Source organism: Electrophorus electricus, chromosome 24 (assembly GCF_013358815.1).
Source record: "Electrophorus electricus isolate fEleEle1 chromosome 24, fEleEle1.pri, whole genome shotgun sequence".
NCBI lineage: Eukaryota > Metazoa > Chordata > Actinopteri > Gymnotiformes > Gymnotidae > Electrophorus > Electrophorus electricus.
Window position 1 is genome coordinate 7276457 of NC_049558.1, and position 21044 is coordinate 7297500.

A 21044-nucleotide genomic window follows, 5' to 3' on the forward strand; every position below is an offset into this window, starting at 1 on the left:
CAGGAAGGCACAGAGGGCCTCTGCAAACTGCCCGGTGGAAGGCAAAACCGTGGCCTAGGTAACCGATCTGGCCCGAGTGGGAATTTGGCTCTGGACTCTACTCAGAAAGAACAGTTCATTTCTGCAGTTCATTATCCTGTGAATGGCCACACCATTCAGAATAGTTCTAGGCCACCTGCTTCTGTTATTAATGTACCTTATAATTACTCTAGACAACAAGCTGCAGTTCAGTCCCTATATTACCCTAAACCGTACCAGAAATCCCAAACTTTGACCCGTAAACTGAACTAATTGCAGTCAAGGGCCAATCCCAGCAAGCGAGTGAGTGATGCCAGAGAATGTCATATGGCCTTAAATGAGACCCTGGCCACAAAAGTCCTGTCTTATCCACTGTACCAACTAGCACTCTAAACAAATACTGTTTAATGTCATATATATATATATATATATATATATCTATATATATAATATATATATATATATATAGATATATATATATATATATGACATTAAACAGTATTTGTACTAGCACTCTCAGTATTTGTACTTAGCACTCTAAACTGTACCAACTGTACCAATATATATATATATATATATATATATATATATATATATATATATATATATATATATAATATATATATATATATATACGAAAATATATACCAATATATATATTGGTATTATAATATATATATATATATATATATATATATATATATATATATATATATATATATATATATATATATATATATATATATATATATTGGTACAGTTGGTACAGTTTAGAGTGCTAGTTGGTACAGTGGATATATATATATATATAATTAAGTCAGCACTGTGTATACATATTTACCACCTGGAAAAAAAATCCCCTTTCGTTTTTTGATGAGCTGTTGTCACGTTTTGAGTGTGTGTAATGTGGTCAGATCCTGGGCTCTGGCCCAGATGTGGCCCTATGATTGGTCACGACAGGTCAGTGAATCAGTGAGACCACAAACATGCCACTAAACACAATGCATATGAGGCTATTGTATAAACAGCACAGAGGCCCATCTTGACTCAGCAAATTACAGCCAATCGAGCCTTGGGTGATATCTAGACACGCCATGCTGTCCAGTTTTGAGCCGTCACCTGTCGTTTGCAAATGTCCCTCAGACATCACCATACACGTATAACTACAGGACAATCAGATGCTCAAATTAACTCTTGAGGGCTGAGCATTTGTTTCTGTTCCTGCTCTGCTCCTCCTCGCAGATGGGATGGAGCTCCATGTCGGCTGTGTGGACAATCAGCACGCAGGCTATTTTCAGAGGAAGAGCCTTCGTTATTAGCAGCTGGCGCTCTCCTCGACGTCCTGAGTGTGTTTGTTTTTCGAAGCCGGTACCCTCGAGTGTGCCGCTCGCGTGAGAGGGAACAGGGAAAATGGGAAGAAAGGGAAGGGGAGGAAGAAGAGATGAGGATTGAAGAGGATGGCAGTTACTGAGGGTGTCGTTCAGACAAGGCTGGTCTCTTCTTTCTGTTTTTGCTGTAGCGGGCTGTCTGCCATGTGCATTTTCTCCTGACTGCTGTTCCCTCTCAAAGACTCGCCCACTCTATCGGGCTTTCTCTTCCTCCGCTCTCCCTTCTCTTAAAGCTTCTTTCTGTCTCCGAGCAGTTTGGCAGTGGGTCAGAAGAGCGTGGGACCTGGCGATTATCTCATTGCTCTGAGCTCTAATCTTGCACATGTGTGCATGAGATTATATTGTGTGTGTTTATATTGTGAAGGGCACTGAGACACATTGAAAGACAGCGACGAAGATCCTCCCTCTTCAATATAAATGAGCTAGTTCCCCCTCTCTCAGTCTATCATCTGTATCCCATCTTAACATCCTTTAGCCAAAAGCTACACCAAGGAGATCTCCTATGTTGATCTGGCCGGTAAAAGCTGTGTGTGTGTGCGTGAGGGAGCTTGGTTTAAGACAGAAAATACACAGACCATAGAGCAGAGACCACACACCATAGACCACAGACTAGAGACCATCCATCATAGACTAGAGACCATAGACTACAGACTAAAGACCATCCCACTATAGACTAGAGACCATCCACATAGACTAGAGACCATAGACAGATATAAGAGACTACTGACTAGAGACCCACAGACATAGACCACAGACCAGAGACCACAAACCAGAGACCATACACCATAGACTAGAGACCATAGACTACAGACCATAGAACTCAGACTAGAGACCATCGACCATAGACCACAGACTAGAGACCATCCACCATAGACCACAGACCAGAGACCATACACCATAGACTACAGACCATAGAACTCAGACTAGAGACCATCGACCATAGACTAGAGACCATAGACCACAGACTAGAGACCATCAACCATAGACCACAGACCAGAGACCATGCACCATAGACTACAGACCATAGAACTCAGACTAGAGACCATAGACCACAGACTAGAGGACCATAGACCAGAGACCACAGACCAGACCATAGACCACAGACTAGAGACCATAGACCATAGAACTCAGACTAGAGGACCATAGACCAGAGACCACAGACTAGAGACCATAGACCACAGACTAGAGACCATAGACCAGAGACCACACACTAGAGACTATAGACCAGAGACCACAGACTAGAGACATAGACCAGAGAATTATTCCATGAAGCCCTCAGCTGAAATGAAAGCCTCATGATGATAGACGGATGCTCCCTTTAGCAAAGGAACAAATAAATGCAATGCACAGAAAATGCACAGGAACTCCAACTCCAATACCACACCAGACCCCACTATCTCATATAATCATATTGCTCAAACCGTGTGTGTGTGTGTGTGTGTGTGTGTGTGTTGTGTGTGTGTGTGTGTGTGCATGTGTGCCACACTATGGTAAAATTTACCAGGTTCTTCCTCTTCTTCATTGTTCTGTTTCCTCTTCTTCCTGGACTTTGAGTTCTTCTTGTTTTTTATGTCCTGTTGTTCCATAATTCGCTGTAATACTGATGAAGGAAAGAAGAACCAAACCCTTCTGAGCTATAACATCAGCCCACAATGCACATACACACACACACACACACACACACACACCACACACACACCACTCACCTCAACCGTCCATCTGAACATCACCATGCTTTGTTCCATGGCCTTTGAATTATCACCCCGAGTAACCCCTGCTTTTTATTTTTGATTTTCCCCCCTCACCCCAGGTCTGTATCCGGTTTTAAATAGGCACTCAGCCAGCATACTTTTAGCACTGAAACCAATTATTTACTGCCAGCATGTGTGTATCCGGAGCGTAAGCTTTCGCTGTTAGTTTTATAAAATCAAAGAAATAAAGAGAAAGGTATGAAAGGAAATGACTTACAAATCAAATAGCTACACACACACACACACACACAGCTTCAGATCACTAATCAAAGCCTACATCAGTCAAAAAGAACAAGGTATTTTCTCCCAAGAACCCCTTGTAGATGTTAGATGTTTTATACGTGGCTACACGTGCATACTCACTCTTTTTATCGTTGCTGGGCTCCAGGTGTCTCTGGATGTAGCCCTCCAGGTAGCGGCGGAACTTGGGCGAAGGGGAGAAGAAGGCCAGGCTGATTGCCATCAGCTCCCAGCCGGCCTCCAGGCTGCGCAGGCTCAGGTTGTCGGTGGTCTGCCGCACCAACTGCACGTAGAGCTCGTCGCGCAGACCCTGCATGCTCCAACACTTGGTGACCACCTGCAGCGCCGTGTGGCGCCGCTCAAGGCGGGTCGGCCGGTCGCCCATGTACGCCTGCACCAGCTTGAACATCTCACAGGCCTCCTTCTTGATGGCGCGGTCGCTGGTGATCAGCATGGGCTTCTTGATGGAGCCGCGGTTCCACGACAGCATGTTGGCGATGGAGACGCGTCTGCGGAACAGGCCCTGGGTGTGAAGGTTGAAGTTCTTGCTCGCCCAGTCCTCCATGTCGGCGCCGGCCAAGGGCTTGCACAGGGTGGTGTAGGGGTACTGGTAGGCGGGGCCGGGCGTAGCGTGACGGGCCTGGGGGGCGGATGTGGAGCCCTGGCTGGAAGTGGTGCCGCGACCTGGCCTGCCGTCGTGGTCATAGTCGCCGTGGTCATAGTCGCTGTGTAGGGGTCGGAGGTCTGAGTGGCCTTTGGATTCCAGTGTTCCTGTCTAAGTGGGAGAGGAGAGAAAGACAGAGCGGGAGAGCAAGAGAGGAATATATATCAGTGCTGAATTAAAGGAGGCGAGCAGCTGTTGTATATCTTACAGTTTGACTGGAAGAGCCTGATGGAGACAGAGAGTGTGAGTAAGTGTGTGCATACATCTGAAAGGGAGGGAGCATGCAACAGTGTGTCGTGCGTAGGCAGCAAGTGATCAGCTTACTCATTCCACCCGTAACCGGAACAGTCTACAAAACCTGGAAACACTCGCGCGTATTGCACTCCCTCCCAAAATAGGTGACCCAATATGGAAATCACATCCCAGCATCAAACAGTGCTGCCTCCCCTCTCTCTCCCTCAGTCTTAATTCCTTCACCTCCACATTACATTACTCTAAATGTAATGACTTAAATATCCATTTCACTTGCTCTTAAGTATTATTCCTCATCTTTTAAAATATTATTTTGCTTTCTCATTACTGTGACAATAATCCCATAAATCTAATTAAAAATCAGTAAAAGACTGCTGTTTATAACAGCAAAGAACTTCTGAATTGCTCAAAGAAAAGATGGCTTTACTTCAGTATGATATCATGCATTGAACCAGTGAGGCACTGAGATCTGAAGCCTTAAGCCAGCCTCGTAACCACGGTAGCGGTGTTTCACTTATAGGATCACCACAAACTGAGGGATTACGTTTACATTTATGAACCGTTAAATGAATGCGGCCTCATGCCAGTTTTAACGAAGGCTGAGGCGAGCTGATGAGTTCACCATGTTCATTGGCTGGGTAACTGAGAGGGAGACTCCAGTCACGGGGAGTCTCATATGGCATGATAAGGATCATATATGAGCCTTTCAAAATGAACCGAAGCCTAAAGTCAGATTTTCCAAGCCCCGCATATGTGCTCTTTAACTATATTACAGAGAGGGAGAGAGAGAGAGAGAGAGGAGAGAGGAGAGAGAAGAGAGAGAGAGAGAAAGACCATAATGGTTGATTTCCCAGCTAATGAAGCATATGGAAGCACGGACGAGGGAGCCAGCGCATGACCACAAAGATCACTACCGCAAAGATTATAGTTAAGATTCAGCCACTCTGGACAAGTCCACCTCTCCACCTCATCACTCCATCCTTCCTCTCCTCCAGGTGAAATCACTTTCCTCTGCCTGATCCCTTGCGCTCCATCCAAGGCTTACAGCCACTTAAGGGTTTTTTAAGTATCACGTTTAAGTATCGTGGAAAGATGGAAGCTCAAGGCCAACCCATGACTCAACTTTCTAGTAAAAGACTGATGATTTTTGATGACTGATGGTCAGTTGTGGAAGGACTTTGTATAGTGGAGGCTGTAGCCTCTGTCTGCCTGCCTGGCCTTGTCTCTCTCTATCTCTGGCCCATGGGTTGCGCCTATGGGGGTGTCTATAGGACCATGGCTCATCCTGCCAGGCATCTGTTTTGGTCCTTATGGCCTCAGACATCAGGCAGCGAGAGCTGCAGGACACATTCTGTCTGCGCATTGCCGTGCTTCATGCTCCTTTCAGTGGGACGGCGGGGCAACGGAAGTGCCTTCATGATCCAAGGCGCAATCACAGTGTGGAGTTCATGAGATGATATGTGATCAGGATACAGAGTTCATGATATGATGCATGTTGAGAAGATACTACATAAAAAAATATTAAAAAACACAAATGGCCAATATGTCCACCTTCATCTCAGTAAAAGTATTGGCTGTGTCACATGCCACCTACAGAACAATGATGAGTATAGCCCACTAAAGGCTAAATGGTTCAGTCGTGCATTATTATTCAATATGTTCAAAATCCAGCTGCAAGAATTCTCCTACATGTTAGAAAATCCATATTCTATATCAGTTACACTGGCTCCCTGTCCCTGAATGCATTCAGTTTAAAATGCTCGTCCTTATGCTTTGCACGGTCTTGCACCTCCCTAGCTGGCTGAACTCCCACACTCATACCTCCCCACACGTACAATTTGGTCTTCTGATGCAGGTCTCCTCTCCATCCCCAAGTTTAGACTGGTCTCTGTAGGAGGCAGATCCTTTAGGGTCATGGACCCACAAATATGGAGCACTTTACCACAATCTCTCCGTCTCTGCTCGTCATTTTCCTCTTTCAAATCACCACTTAAAACACACCTCTTTTCTCACATTTCTTATATCTCATCCTATTTGTAGTTCTTAATTAATGTCTTAATTGTGCCAATTAATGTTTTTTGTTTTTCTCTCTCCTTCTTTATTGTTTATTGTAAAGTGACTTGAGTCTCTAAAAGGTGCTTTAAAATATAATTTATTATTATTATTATTATTATTATTAAGACAATGCATGAATTGTCTTAACTAATTAAGTAAGTCAATATAGACATTACTGGATCTGTACCTGCATGTAGAACTAAATGATACATCACTGAATCAATATTTTGGGCACAGTCCTTCTGATAGCCTGAGGCAGCCAGGTTTTAACATTCCCTATTTTTTTCAGTTTCCGAGTGTCCCGAGGAGTAGCCAGCATGAGGTGTGTGGCTTACTGCAAATGTCCTGTTGGCGTCCTGACTTTCATCGATACCTTCCCTGCTCTATCTGGTCTTCGACGCGGGGACCTGCCACGGCTCGGTAGTGCTTCTCAGACCGTTACGTCTGTGAGCGATCATCATGCCCTTTGCTAAAACAGCACTCTGCTTACTGGGGTTCACGCTCAAGCCCTCAGGCAAGACGTCGGTATGTTTGTTTTTCCGATGCAGCTGAACAAGACTCTGGCAGCCACCACGGGTGCACCCCCCCGCCTCCTCCCCCCCGAGCCATCAGTAGCACGTCGGGAGCAGGGCCACGTGCAGAGTGAGCGGCACCAGGCTTCGTTCCTCCTCCTTCTCTGCTCAGGCAGCGGTGAGGAGCATTCCAGCCTCAGAGGATCTTGCCTAGACCTTCTGGCTGAAGTCTCAATGACGTATAAAAAGCACTGTGTGGTTGCAGAGAGCACCATGGACTAAACTTCCAACATGCAAACTACTGTACACACAAATAAACCATGTGTGTGTAAGCCCGCCAAACTACACACAAATGTGTGATATATTGATAATTAGATGCAACCATAATTCAGTGACACTTGCTATCTCACTATCACATAAAATCCCCAATCCCCAAGTCTGCACACACACACACACACACACACACACACACACACACACAAAGTGACTGGGTCTGTTCTAAGCCCCTATTGTCTAGATACACAAAGCACTTTAGTAGGTGAAGGAGGTGCTGGTTGGAGGGGATGATACTGGAACTGAACCAGGGTTTCTACTGTGGCTGAGAGAGAGAGAGAGAGTGTGTGAGAGAGAGTGACAAAGTGAGTGTTTATGGAGAGGTCTGGAGAACAGAGGTTAATTTAATTTCCAGTTGTTTAATAAAAACCTGACCTGCAGAGAGAGCAATGATGTGCTAGTGTTTGCATCAGCATTCGCGACCCCCGCTATGCCCCAATGTGTGGAAAATCAGTTGAACACACAAATACTAACAGCCTGAAAGGATCTTGGACCCAAAACACCTACTTCTGGAGGTGTACGCAGAGAGGCGTTCTCTCTCTCCTTCTCTCACTCTCTCATTCACTCTTTTTTCCCCTCCGAGACAAGGAGCAGAGGATTGTGGTTCTCACACTTAGTCTGTGACCTACTTGCGTCACAACATAGCGGCTAGATTCCCACATTTAAATCTATTGTACTGACACCCACACACACCCACCCACAAGCACACACACACTCACCCACCCACTCACCCACACCCACACACACCCACCCACACACACCCACACACCCACAACCCACACACAAACACACCTACACCCCCCACACACACACACTCTCCATTTCTGTTATACCAGAAGTACATTACTGAACTCATCTGAGCAGTGCTGACTGGAACAAAAGCTCTGCTGCTTCTCATTCTTATCCTCTCTTCTCTTCACCCTCTTTACACTCTCTTCATCCCTCTCTTCTTCTCTCTGTATCACTCTCTTCTTCTTTCTGTATCACTCTCTTCATCCCTCTCTTCCTCTCTATCACTCTCTCATCATCCCCTTCTTCTCTTTATCACTCTCTTCATTCCCCTCCACCTCTCTTCATCACTCTCTTCATCCTTCTCTTCCTCTTTATCCCTCTCTTCATCCCTCTCTTCTTCTCTATCACTCTTTATCCATCTCTTCCTCTCTCTTTATCCTTCTCTCTTCATCCCTCTCCTCGTCTCTTTATCACTCTCTTCATCCCTCTCTTCCTCTTTTTCACTCTCTTCTTCTCTCTGTATCACTCTCTCTTCATGGCGTGGCGGTGACTAAGCAGCCAAAAGCTTTTGAAAAGCTTCAGGCCCATGTGTGTGTTTGTGTGTGTGTGTGTGTGTGTGTGTGTGTGTGTGTATGTGTGTGTGTGTGTGTGTGTATCTCTCGCACAATTAAATCTTCAAATCAGACTAATTCTCCCTTTAGTCCACAACCTACGATCATCAGTTTGTGCGTGTCATGTGGTAATGCTCCCCCTTTCCCTCCCCCTCTTTCCCTCACTCTTATTCTCTCCATCTCTTTTTTCTCTCTCTCTCTCATGCTTTCCCTCTGTCATTCTTCCCTTCTACCTTTCTTCTAATTGCTTACAGAGGAAAGGTCTCTTGGTAGCAGCACAGGAAAGTATAAGATGTTTTGATAAATAGCAAAGCATAAATAGCAATAACAAAACACGATCTGATAAACCACAATAACAAAACTCACGTTCCACAGCTCCGGTGTTCCCCTCCAGTGAGAGCCTCCAAATGATCAAATCAACAATCAAGACAATCTTCCTAATCCAAATCTCTACAATCACCCCTCCCACATACATTTCTCTCTCTTTCTCTCTCTCTCTCTTTCACACACACACACACACACACACACACACACACACCCACACACACAGAGACAAAGCAAATAATTCTACAATGCAACACTTGTCCTCTCCAAGACAGGAACCCTTAGTCAGTGCTTTGCTGCTGTATTGTTTCCACGGCGACTGGATGGCGACTGCTGTTTTGCTTTTTCACTCAGACAAAACCATATGATGGAATGTGACCCAGAGGCCAGCTCAGAGAGTGACAGATCATGGAGGGGAAACTGAAGAGTTGACATTGCCTAGTCCTGTCGCATTTAACCATCGTTAGCAGATATATACATGTGCAGTTCTGTTTTTAGTAGTGCTTTCTACTCATTGATAGGTTTGCAGTATTTATAGTTAAATGCTGCATTGTTGTTAAGTTTTTCCTGAGAGTTACTGATATATTTGGTGAAAAGCATTTCTCTTCAAGTGGCCCACAAAAAGTTCGTAAACGAAGGAGGGACTGAGTCACGTGGAGTTACGTCAAGAGTCAAACACACCTGAATCATACATTACATCTGCAAATATGTCTGCTCTTGCCCAACAGAACATGCGCGTGCACACACACACACAGACACACACACACACACACACACACACTTCCTCAGTGACAGCTGTACCTGAGAGAGGGACGTGGGTGGCTCTGGCGTTGACAGGCTGGTCTGAGATGTCCCCCTCTTCTCCAGCGAGTCCACCTTCTCGTACGTCCTCTTCTGTCCCCCTGCCAACCCCTCCCCCTGTGGCCCATCCCCTTTTGCCTCCGCTGCGGCCCGGCGGGGCGCGCTCCCCGCCGCTTCCGGAAGCCTCCGAGCCCATGTCCGTGTCCCAGGCTGGCCTTGCTGCCGAGCGCTGCGCCGGAGCGGCTCACCGCTGCCTTCACCTCCGCCAGCAGCTGCTCGCTGAGCACGCCCGGCTCGCCCACCGAGTCCGGCCAGGCGTGGCCGGGCGGCGGCCCGGGCCCTGCAGTGCGGCGGCGGCTCTTCCGCCGCAGGCTGGGCGAGGGCCCCGTGGAGTAGCCTGAGTCCTGGTAGGTGATGGCGGCAGGGCTGGGGTACTCCTGCGACGCCAGGCTGCTCTGCCGGCTGTGGCGCGGCTCCTGCGGCTTCCGCGATTGCTTCCTCTCCAGGGAGACCTCCTTCCGGGCCACGGCCGGGACTGCAGAAGGAGGGGGCTGGTGAGCAGGCCCGGCCCCAAACAGGCTGGAGGACGTCAGGGGCTGGGGCCTGGAGGAGCCTGGGTCCACATTGACCATGTGCTTGATGCATTCGCGGCCAGCCGGGCTGTACTCGCCCGCGGAGGGGTTCCGCTTGTGCGGCCGTGAGGAAGAGGAGGAGTTTTGGGGGCCTGGGTTCCACGGGGCAGGCTGTACGCTGAGGTGTAGGGGCCGCGAGAGGAGAGCTGAGCGCCTTCCACCTCCATCTCCACCGGGGGCTCGTCGTAAATCGGGGGGTCCACGGTAGGTGGCTCGTCGTAGATCGGTGGAGGGGCTGGAATTCCATACAGGGGGAAGGATGGATGGGGAGCAGCCTGGCCGAGGTGCTGGGTGGTCGGGCACAAGGGGGCGCCGGAGTCCGGCATGGGCAGGCTGAAGCTGCCGTTGTCGGGCCGCTTCAGGTGGAAGGCCTGCTTGGGCACTTCGGGGAGGGTGGCCTTGGGGGAGGTGGAGCTGGCAGCAGACATGCTGAGGTGGAGGAGGTGGTGCGGGCTAACAGCAGCTACGGCCTGGTTCCTGCTGGCACTGTTCACTTTCACCAACATGGCTGCCTTGGAGCCCGGGGCAGGCTGCCATCTAGGAGTGGGTTCCCTAGAACACACATGTACAACAGAATATAAAACCACTAATATAACACGCACACGCACACACACACACGTACACACAGACACAGACACACACACACACACACACACAGACAATAACAGAAACATTAATGAAAACAGAGTTTTTCTCATGGCAAAGTCTATACGCTTTTTTCCTTGTTATAGGAAAGAAGGGCACATTAATGTGTGCATTACAAACTGCCTCACGTGCAGTAAACTCTACACAACACTGGGCATTTATACTAACATATCTGTCATGTTTTTATCATACCTGACGATATCTGGTGTTTAATAAACAAACATGTGCCTTAATCCAAACATCTCCATATCTAATAGAGAGGAATGCAAGGCTGAAATGCCAGTCCTGGCACTGGCTCTAAACACACATTCCTCTCTATCTCTCTCTCGCTTTCTACTCTCCCCCACCCTCTCACTCAACCCTACTCCTCTCTCTCTCTCTCTCTCTCTCTCTCTCTCTCTCTCACACCCACTTTTTAATCTCCCTCTCTCTCATACTCCTAATATACAGCAGACAGCACAAGAGTTTGCATGGACGACCCGTGTCACTGTGGTGTGTCCTGCTGGAAGTGGACAGGACTGTGATGTGTCCTGCTGGCAGTGGACAGGACTGTGGTGTGTCCTGCTGGCAGTGAACAGGACTGTGGTGTGGTCCAGTTCCTGAAGACATGCCGCCCAGTGTTTGAATTCAAGGGTGGGTGCATTAACACACACATATGCACCTAAACACACACACACACACACACACACTTTCCAGGGCACTGTAACAGTGTGCAAGAGAAACACAGGAAAGGCTTTGCAGGCATGTTCCAGAGAGAGGCGGAGGCTGAGGAGAAAAACAGGATTTCAAACAGCACTTTTCCACAGACTTACTGCAGAGATATTACACCACACACACACACACACACACACACGCACACACGCACACACACACACACAATAATGTACACACACAACATACACACATATACACAGAGAGTACATTACGCTTCAGTAATCCGGTGTAAGACTGATGCTTGGTTTGAGGGTTTTGCCTCATTAACGATGCAACCACCTTCAGACTTCAGACCACAAATACAGATGAATGTGTTCGTGTGTGTGTGCGTTTGTGTGCGTGCGTGCGTGCACGCGTGCGCGAGTGCTTATGTGTGCCGGTACTAATCTCACTTCTTGCAGTTCTAACAGCTTCCTTCCCCCAGTGCTAGGCCATCACAGTTGCAGACACCACTCCTCTATAAACACAACATAACCAGTGTTACACACCCCACCCCGCGCACTTGAACATTACACAAGCCAGCCTCACCATGTGTTCCTACACCCATGCGTGCACACGACACACAGCTGAAACAACCCCACAGGAGAACGACTCTGGCTACTAAGTGCTTCACACCCCTATAGAAATACTAAACTCAACAAGTACTAACATGGAGAACAGTGATAAACGCAGTGCAGTCAAAGCTATTCATATCACTAGAAACACGTTAATGACATTTGAATGTAAGATAGAAAAAAAACATTAGATATACTATGGGTCTGTCTGACATGGCTCCACAGAGACCAATACAGAGACAGATGTGTATGCGAGTGCAGGTGTATATCTGTGTGTGTGTGTGTGTGTTCGCACCCGCACTTACCCCTGGTGCTCTCGGAGGTGGGACAGCGCTCAGCCGTTCTTGCAGGGCTGCGCTGGGCTGGCGCGAGAACACAAGCGGCTCCCGTCCACCAGCAGGGTGGGAACGGTGGAAAGAATAACAGGAGGGAGAAAACAAAACAAGAGCAAAGCCCCCACAAATGGCTGAAGTGGCCGTGTCGCGTCGTCTGACTATTTTTAACCAACAGAGCTCCTACTGTGCTAATTCACGCGGTGTATAGGGTCCTGTGTTAATGCCTACTCTCACGGAGGTACTCTTCAATTACCTAGTGCTCTAGAGAGATTGAGAGAGGGAGGGAGAGAGAGAGAGGAAGAGAGCTAGAGGAAGAGAGAGAGAGAGAGAGAGTGAAGGAGGGAGGAGAAGTAAAGAGGAAAGGAGGGAGGGGGAAAGGCTGCAGTCTTGGCCCTCCTCTGTTTTACGGTAGCAGAAATGTGAGCCTTGAATTTGCCACACACACACACACACACACACACACACACACACACACACACACACACACACACACACACACACACACACACACACAAACACTTGACCTTGGGCTGCCACTGCTCTGGACTGTTCTAGTTTCTTCTCTCTCGTGCTCTTCTACTTGCATGAGAAACTGTCTTCAGTACCCCATGAGGCTCTCCTGCAGTTCTGAGCCTCTAGCCCCCCCCGGAATTGCTCTCTCTCCCTGCTTCACTCTTAATCTCTCATGTCTTACCACTTCACCACGCCCAGTGCATCAGGAATGGCTGTCTCTTCTATCTCCCCATCACGGTCTCCCTCTCATTTCGCCTTGCTTTTCATATCTGAAAACATCCCCCGCATAAACGTGTTTGTTTTCCTTAAGTGTCTCTCCATCCCTCTCACCCTCCTGACTCTCTCTCTCTCTCTCCCCCTCATACACAATGCCCATTTGTCCTGGAACCTTTTAAGAGTCCCGCTCTCTTAAACTCTGCAAACTGTGGTCAGTCACACCCTTTGTGCCTCCTATCTCACGGCTCCAAATGTCAACAATCTTTTCATAGTGTCGAGTAAATACGGAGCGTACAGCCTGCAAACAATCTTAATACAAAAGCAGGGAAATCTCTGAAACAAGCTTTTGCACATTCTCTCTCTCTCTCTCTCTTTTTCTTGTTCTCTTGCTCGCTCTCTTTCTGTTAGACTACTGAGTTAAGCGTATTTGAGTATAACCCACCATCTCATACTTACATATACCAACACACAGTCTCTTCGTTCTCTTCTTTTCAATTACTCGTTTGATCTCTCTCTGACCCTAACTCTCTATTTAAAACCTATTTAAATCCACTGGAGCCATAAAAGAAACTTTAGTCTTCACTCTGTTTGTGTGTGTGTGTGTGTGTGTGTGTGTGTGTGTGTGTGATGCGCTGTTTTTTTTTTCTAAAGCTGCTGTGTGTGCAGGTGTTAAGAATCACACCGACACTTAAGAAAGCAGACAAACATACACATACACATACACGTACATACACATATGCACACACACATACACGCACACAGGTGCACACACACACAACTGGGTGTACACAAAAACACACATACACAACTGAGAAAGGTCAGTACAATTTCGAGTCAGTTACATTGAGATTACACCCAGTTGCATGTGTGGAGTGTAGGAGTGTGATGAGTGTATTTGGAGTGCTGGGGTTCAGTGGGATTCTGGGGGAAACACAGCTTGGATCCTAAGCGCAGAGTGGGGCTGTCCTGAGGGACTGCCTGTCGGAAAGTTCAAAGGGTGCCTTTCCCCGGCATAAACAGGAAATAGCTACAGAGTGGTCACATTGCAGAAACCCAGCCATCAACTGCTTTATGACTGATTGGGAGTTAATGCAGAGAAAAAACAAACAGACACATACACACACACAAACACACACACACAGAGAGTGAGACAGAAGTTCCTGAGTTCTGAATGTAATTCACACAGAAGCAAGTTATGGAGTTTAATAGAACAATTGCACTGAGACTAGATGGGATCTGGATAAAATGATGTACACTACTGTCTGATTGCTGAATACCATGGGAATGTAGATGAGGTTAGGATCTGAAGTGGTCTGCAGAAGTGTTCAAAAAGTTAAAAAAATTATAAAACATTTGCGCATTACTCCATTTCACAGCTCCCTGTGTGCATACTAACACAAATTCTCCAACACATACACACATTCCACGCACAAATACATGCATTCTACACTAACACACACATACTGGCCCACAGAAACTCCCACCAATTGAAGATTATCCAAACTTGAACTCATCTCCCAGTCTTGTATATCACAGCAGTGGGATTCCCATTAACACCAGGATAACACCACACACAACTCTCCCAGAGTCCACCAACACCAACCAGGGTGACCAGAAGCACTTCCACGTGCAGGACTGTTATGCCTCATTCAAGCAGACACTCGCCGTCCATATCAATGAACTGAACGGGCTTGTTCTGTGGGAGAAACGCAGCAATCAGCTCGATTTTCAACATCTGGAGAATTGTTTGCAGACTGAGCTCAGTGGCTTTGGTTATTCAAAAGAGCCTGACCTAAAACAGGTCAGACAGGCTAGAGATGAGAGAGGATGAGGAGTCCGTGTGGATGAAGAGCAGAGGGGTGGCGGGAGGGCAAGGAAGTGATCGAGAAATACAGAAATGAGAGAGAGAGAGAGAGAGAGAGAGAGAGAGAGAAAGGACAGGCCCAGTGTTGGAAGGACCACCACCCTAGAGTGCATTACAGGGCTGTGGTGTTCCGGACTGTTCTGTGCCCCCCCCAGGTAAGCTTTAAGGGTGGGAGGCGTGATGAGGGTTACTCGAGAACCAAATCACATGACATTATCAAAGCACTTTGCAACGGACTTGAAGGAAGGTAGCACGAGAAGGAAGAAGGAAAATTAGAAAGGAAGGAAAAAGAAAGAGAAGACAAAGAAAGAAAACGTTGCAAACGGGGCGCGACACAAACTGTGGTTCATGACGGTTATCCCCCCCGGAGGGACAGGACCTCATCCCAGACTCCGTCCCGTGGGCTGAAGTGCACAGCTTGCAGCGGAGCAACACACCAGTGTACAGCACGAGCTCGAGTGGCCAGCTATGGGCTCCGGGAGGGAAGAGTGGAGATAAAGGGATGAGGAGGGTGAGAGAGCCGCACTCAGCGCGGGAGGATAAACGGGCAAGCCGTGGCGCATGGGCTCCGAGGGCAGCTGAAGGGAATGCACTTCGGAAGTGGAGCTGAGAGGCTTGAGATGGCTGATGGACACTGATGGGCTCTGTGGCTGTATGTGAGTGTGGGCACACACGAGAGGGGGCAGGCCAAACTCAAATGATCTATTCGTGTCCCCTCTCTCTGTGTGTGTGTGTGTCTCTCTCTCTCTCTCTCTCATTGTAATCCCTTTTGGGCCCCCAGAAAAAAACACTGGATAATAGGATCTTATCGTAGAGAGCGCTAAGTTGAGCCCTCAGTTCAGTTCAATTCAATTCAGTTCAATTCAATCCAATTCAATTCAATTCAGTTCAATCCAATTCAATTCACCTGTGCTATACTGGCATGACAAATATTCATTTGTATTACCAAAGCATGGATGAAAAAAAGGAACATGTAAAACAAAGGTATAAAACAAGTTAAACATGGTTAAAAAAAACTTCGCTGACCAAACACGGCCATATAAACAAAACCCAACCACACACTCCTATAAACACACACTCAAAAAGGAAAGCAGAATGCCACAAAGTTTGTTCCTTAGAGTTGCCCAATTTACCCTGTTCTAAATTCAGAAAGAAACAGAGACGCAAAAGAGACAGAGAGTAAGTGGAGAATGGGAGGGCTGGGAAGTATTAAAGAGATTTGTCATGGGAAAGTAAAGCTTTTCAAATGACTTTGGAATTTGTGGATTTTGGAATGTTGGGGAAATGCTGCGTGAGTAGAAGGCTGAAAGGGAGAGATATTTTATCTAAGTGTGTGAAGAGGGGTATGCATTTCTGTGGACTGAGATGATAAAAGAATAGAATTGTGTGCCCACATGTGGGTATATGGATATCCCTTCCTCTGCTCACTGCAGTGTCTCAGAGCTTTCAACCTTTGCTCTCTAGGTTGACCTTATTGACCTGATGTCTGGAATATGAGCCTAAAATACTCAGCGCTCCATATGGCTGAAATCCCCAGACCATTCCAACCTGAAGCGTTAAGTACTGCCCGGAACAAATCTCCAGTCATCTCAGTCTGTCATATCCAATCAATACACGCACATCTGTCGTAGCATAGGGGACTCCATTGATAAGTGCTGAAGAAAAGCTCTCTTTAATTTAGGTTGATGAGCAACAAATATTTCCATGATATCATGTTTTGTAGCAGTATACATTATATACAAATATTTTTTTAAGAAATATTTTAAAAACTGTAGTCGGTAAACAGCAAGATTCATCATATTCCCCTATCAAAATGTTGTGAATCCACACAAACAAACATGGAACACACACATGCGCGTACACACACCGTGTTTGGCCTACACATGAGAGGGTGTGTTTCAGGGAAAAACTGATAAACACAAAAAGTCCAAAGTGTTTGATGCTGTGGGTTTTGGAGTAAGAGGAAAACAACATGAGGGTGGCGAGAAGCGTGCAGGAGTGACTCCCTTGAGAAGCAGATTCTGCCCAGGAAATGGGAGAATATACACACACACACACACACACACACACACACACACACACACACACACACACAGGAGCGCAGGTGAATTAACTACAAACTATCACCCTGAAGGTGCAGAGGGGACAGCTGCATTTCCACTGGATTTAGGGACATCCCCCATTACAGAAACCAGGAAGTAAAGAGCAGTGGTGATGTTTTAACAGCCGCCCTGACACATCAGAAAACGAGTCCCTGTGGTATGTTGCTTATTGAGTCCAGTATGCGTCAAACGCATCGCACGTTCGGGAGTACTTTGCATCCTCTGCTGCACTTTGCTACACATTACTGCCACATGATCCAGTGAGCCTTTCAGAATGAGAAACGCGCCTGTCAGGGAATGAGTCAACAGAGCGAGAGAGGTGAAGGTGTGGCCGTAATCACCGTCACGCTAATGGCGTGAAGCGAGACGTTACAGCAGCAGGTGAGATTCTGGCGTGGTGTAACTGTGAAGTTCAGTAACAAGTGCCTGCTTCAGATGTGCTAATATAAGGTTAGTGGTCTCTCTGTCTCTACCGCTCTCTCTCTCTCTCTTTCTGTCTTTCTCGGTGGGGGGCATTACGTGGGTCAAAATATTGGAGGCACCCAGCCGGGCGTAGACCCACACGGCATGCTGGCCTGTACGCACAGTACCCAGCTGTGGATGTGTAAAGCGTGTGCTGTATGGAGCGCTGCAGTCCCCAGCCAACCACAGCAGAGGAGCTGGCCCAGGGGAAAGACGGCACGTCAGGACACAGTTCTATGTCTATTGTGAGAAGCAATAGCCAGTTTTGTTTTGTTTTTACTTCTTCCCAATACACACACACGTCCATGTGTACACACACAGACACACACACGTGCGCACACACACACACAAATGCACACAGACACATGCACACACACACATACTGGTTGTCTTGGAGCTTGAACAGTTCAGCAGTCAGTAGAAGTACACCCTCTGTACTGAACGTCACTGGGCAGCTTACCTGGGATGAACGCTACTGCTCATCCCATAAACTCTCTGACCCGCTTGAGTGTAGATCTCACAGATCTGTGTGTATATGTGTGTGTGTGTGTGTGTGTGGGGGGGGGGGGGGGGGGGGGGGTTAGTAATAACCTGCCCTCCAAAGTGGGAGGGTTGACTGCGGTCAGATGGTACGCCCCAGACACCTGTGGGGGAGTAAGCTAACAGAGTGACTCCAACTCATCTAAAGCAAAAGAGAAATCTTTAGAGATGAGATGAGACGAGACGAAAGGAGGACAAACCTGAGAAACCTGAGAAAAGAGAGAGCTAGAGAGAAAGAAAGAGAGAAAGGTCTATTTAGGGGAGAGTGATCTAATCTATAATGAAATATGACACTGCTGTCATAATACACACACACACACACACACACACACACACACACACACACACACACACACTTTGTTTCATCAAAGCCAAACAGGTGAGAAGACCTGTTAAGAACATGTGTAGCAGATGAGCTCCTGGCGGCATTTTGAAAGCTACCATGTCTGCACAGCCCCAGGATGCTGACATGCCCTGACTGGATGTCCCACTACCACCTGACTCGGTTATCCGGCTGGGCTTCGTGCAGGCTTTGCGTTGACATGGGGATGCTGATCTGCGCCGATTCCTGCGCATGCGTGAGAGTGATTCTGATGACAGAAACCCCAATCCTCTTTTCTTTTTGAGAGAAAGCTCTCGGAAAGTGAAGATAGAGTGAGAATGCAAAGAGAGAGAGACAGAGAGAAGTGACTTTCCCACAACTCTCTTTGTCCTCGTTGTGTTGGTCCAGAAGCCTTTCGTGTAAATAATGCTGGTGTTGGTTTGTTTTGCCAGGAGGAGATATGTTGTACTGAGATATATGTCTGCTTACACACCAAACCTTTCCCAGTGCAGGGACAGAGGGGACAGTGCACACACACACACACACACACACACACACACACACACACAAACATCAAGACACACACACACACATGTGGTCTCAACACTGCTCTGTCTTCATCTCATGCTTTAAACAAACGGGCACAACCTCTGGCGCGAAACAGTAGCATGAATGCAGGTGGGTGGAGCCAGCAAGTAAATGGCTCTAGGACTGGACGAGGCACCTGCAGGTGGGTGGAGTCAGTATGTAAATGGCTCTTAGACTGGACGAGGCATCTGCAGGTGGGTGGAGTCAGTATGTAAATGGCTCTTAGACTGGACGAGGCATCTGCAGCACAGCAACACTCAACTGTCAGGACACTGAATGGATCTAGCCTCAATTTGCTACCACACATGAAGCCTTTTCAATGTGTGTATTAGCAAGTCATTATATACCAAGTGAAGAAGAGTAAAGTGTGCTGGGCTCTGTGTGTGTGTGCGTGCACACACATGTACATGTCTATGACCCTCAGTTTTTCCATAGACACTTGCAACAGAAGATTAAAATTCACCCAAGCCACGACACGAAGGTGCGCAAATCTGAAAAGTGTGGTAAAACAGAAGGAATGGCTAGCTCACGACTGGTAGAGCAGAACTAACTCAGCCAGTTGAGTAACTCCAGGGAAGGAATCCAGCAGATTCATGTGCAAAGGGAATGAATCAGCCTGGTTCCACACTGACTGCCCTTTGTCCCTGTCTGGCAAACAACAAACACACGTACACACGTACACACGTACACACGTACACACACACACACAAAGTTGAACCTAAGCCAGGGGGATGACCCATATGTTAGATGAGGGGAATTAGGCCTTCCCAAAGCCAAGGGCTGATTAATGGATGGATGAAGCCACAAATACACACACACTCACACACACACACACACACACACACACACACACACACACACACACACACACACACACACACACACACACACACACACACACACACACACATCCCTTTCCAGCATATACTAAAATAAATTCAGTATGCAGTATTTCACTTTACCACTCCAGACATTTTTAAAGCACAGCGTGTAGGACTTCACGCAGCTCTGAAGGACTACCTCAGAGTGCAGAGAGGACAGCCCACCCCACAACCACAGGCTTCACTACCATGTGTGCCATATGCCATCGAAGGCTGGGGGTCCTTAAAAACACGAATGGACCCATTCCTGTTGGAAGGGATGTGTCCCCTACTCCCTGGTCACTAAGCAACATGCCAGCCAATCCTCTGCCCACTTGGTTATGTGGTACTGTGAGGGAGTGATGTGTTCATCTTAGGTCGGCTTGCGCTGACATTTTCTGTTGCAGACTGATGAAGTCATCGTGTGTGTGTGTGTGTGTGTATGTGTGCATGCTTGTGTGTGGGTGAGCAGTCAAGCAAATTCTAGATGCTGATTCTTGTTTTTGACAATAGACATTTCACCATGTCACAACATGTCAGAACATGTTTTACAGATGTAGCTTCTGTAGTAGACTAGCATGTTAACAAGCAGCTTTAACGAACACTTCCCAAATACACTGGGGGTTTGACTTCTACTAAACTGAGCAAAAACACACAAAATCCTTCAGATAGATAGATGACTTTAGAACACAAACCTACCTACACTAACTGATCACATTAGCTACAACATCTCTTAGTCGCATTATATAGTAGAAGTACAATATTAGTGATTGTAGACCATTGGAGGTCATGCCCAGTTTGTCAGACCCAATTTCTTAGATTTTCAAGTCAAGTCAATCTCAACACTGCACCAACACTGACATAGTAATGATACTATGATACTGTGAGTTGAGGTTTGGTACTACAGGGCTGCTTGCTCTACCACCAAAAAATATACAGTGTCAAAAGAAAATCTTCACACCTCTTTGAAATTGTCCACTTTTTTACAGCCTGACATCAAAACCCACAGAAAATAT

At 47.1% G+C, this 21044-nt stretch overlaps 1 protein-coding gene across 1 annotated transcript in view; it reads right to left on the reverse strand.

The window, feature by feature from the left end:
* si:ch211-218g4.2 (rho GTPase-activating protein 39) overlaps window positions 1-21044 on the reverse strand; it is a 53487-nt gene that overhangs the window by 7835 nt on the left and 24608 nt on the right. Inside the window, 6 exon segments of the mRNA XM_035522396.1 lie at window positions 2908-3006; window positions 3521-4172; window positions 9682-9835; window positions 9837-9886; window positions 9888-10375; window positions 10378-10865. Coding sequence (XP_035378289.1) covers window positions 2908-3006; window positions 3521-4172; window positions 9682-9835; window positions 9837-9886; window positions 9888-10375; window positions 10378-10865 — 1931 coding nt within the window.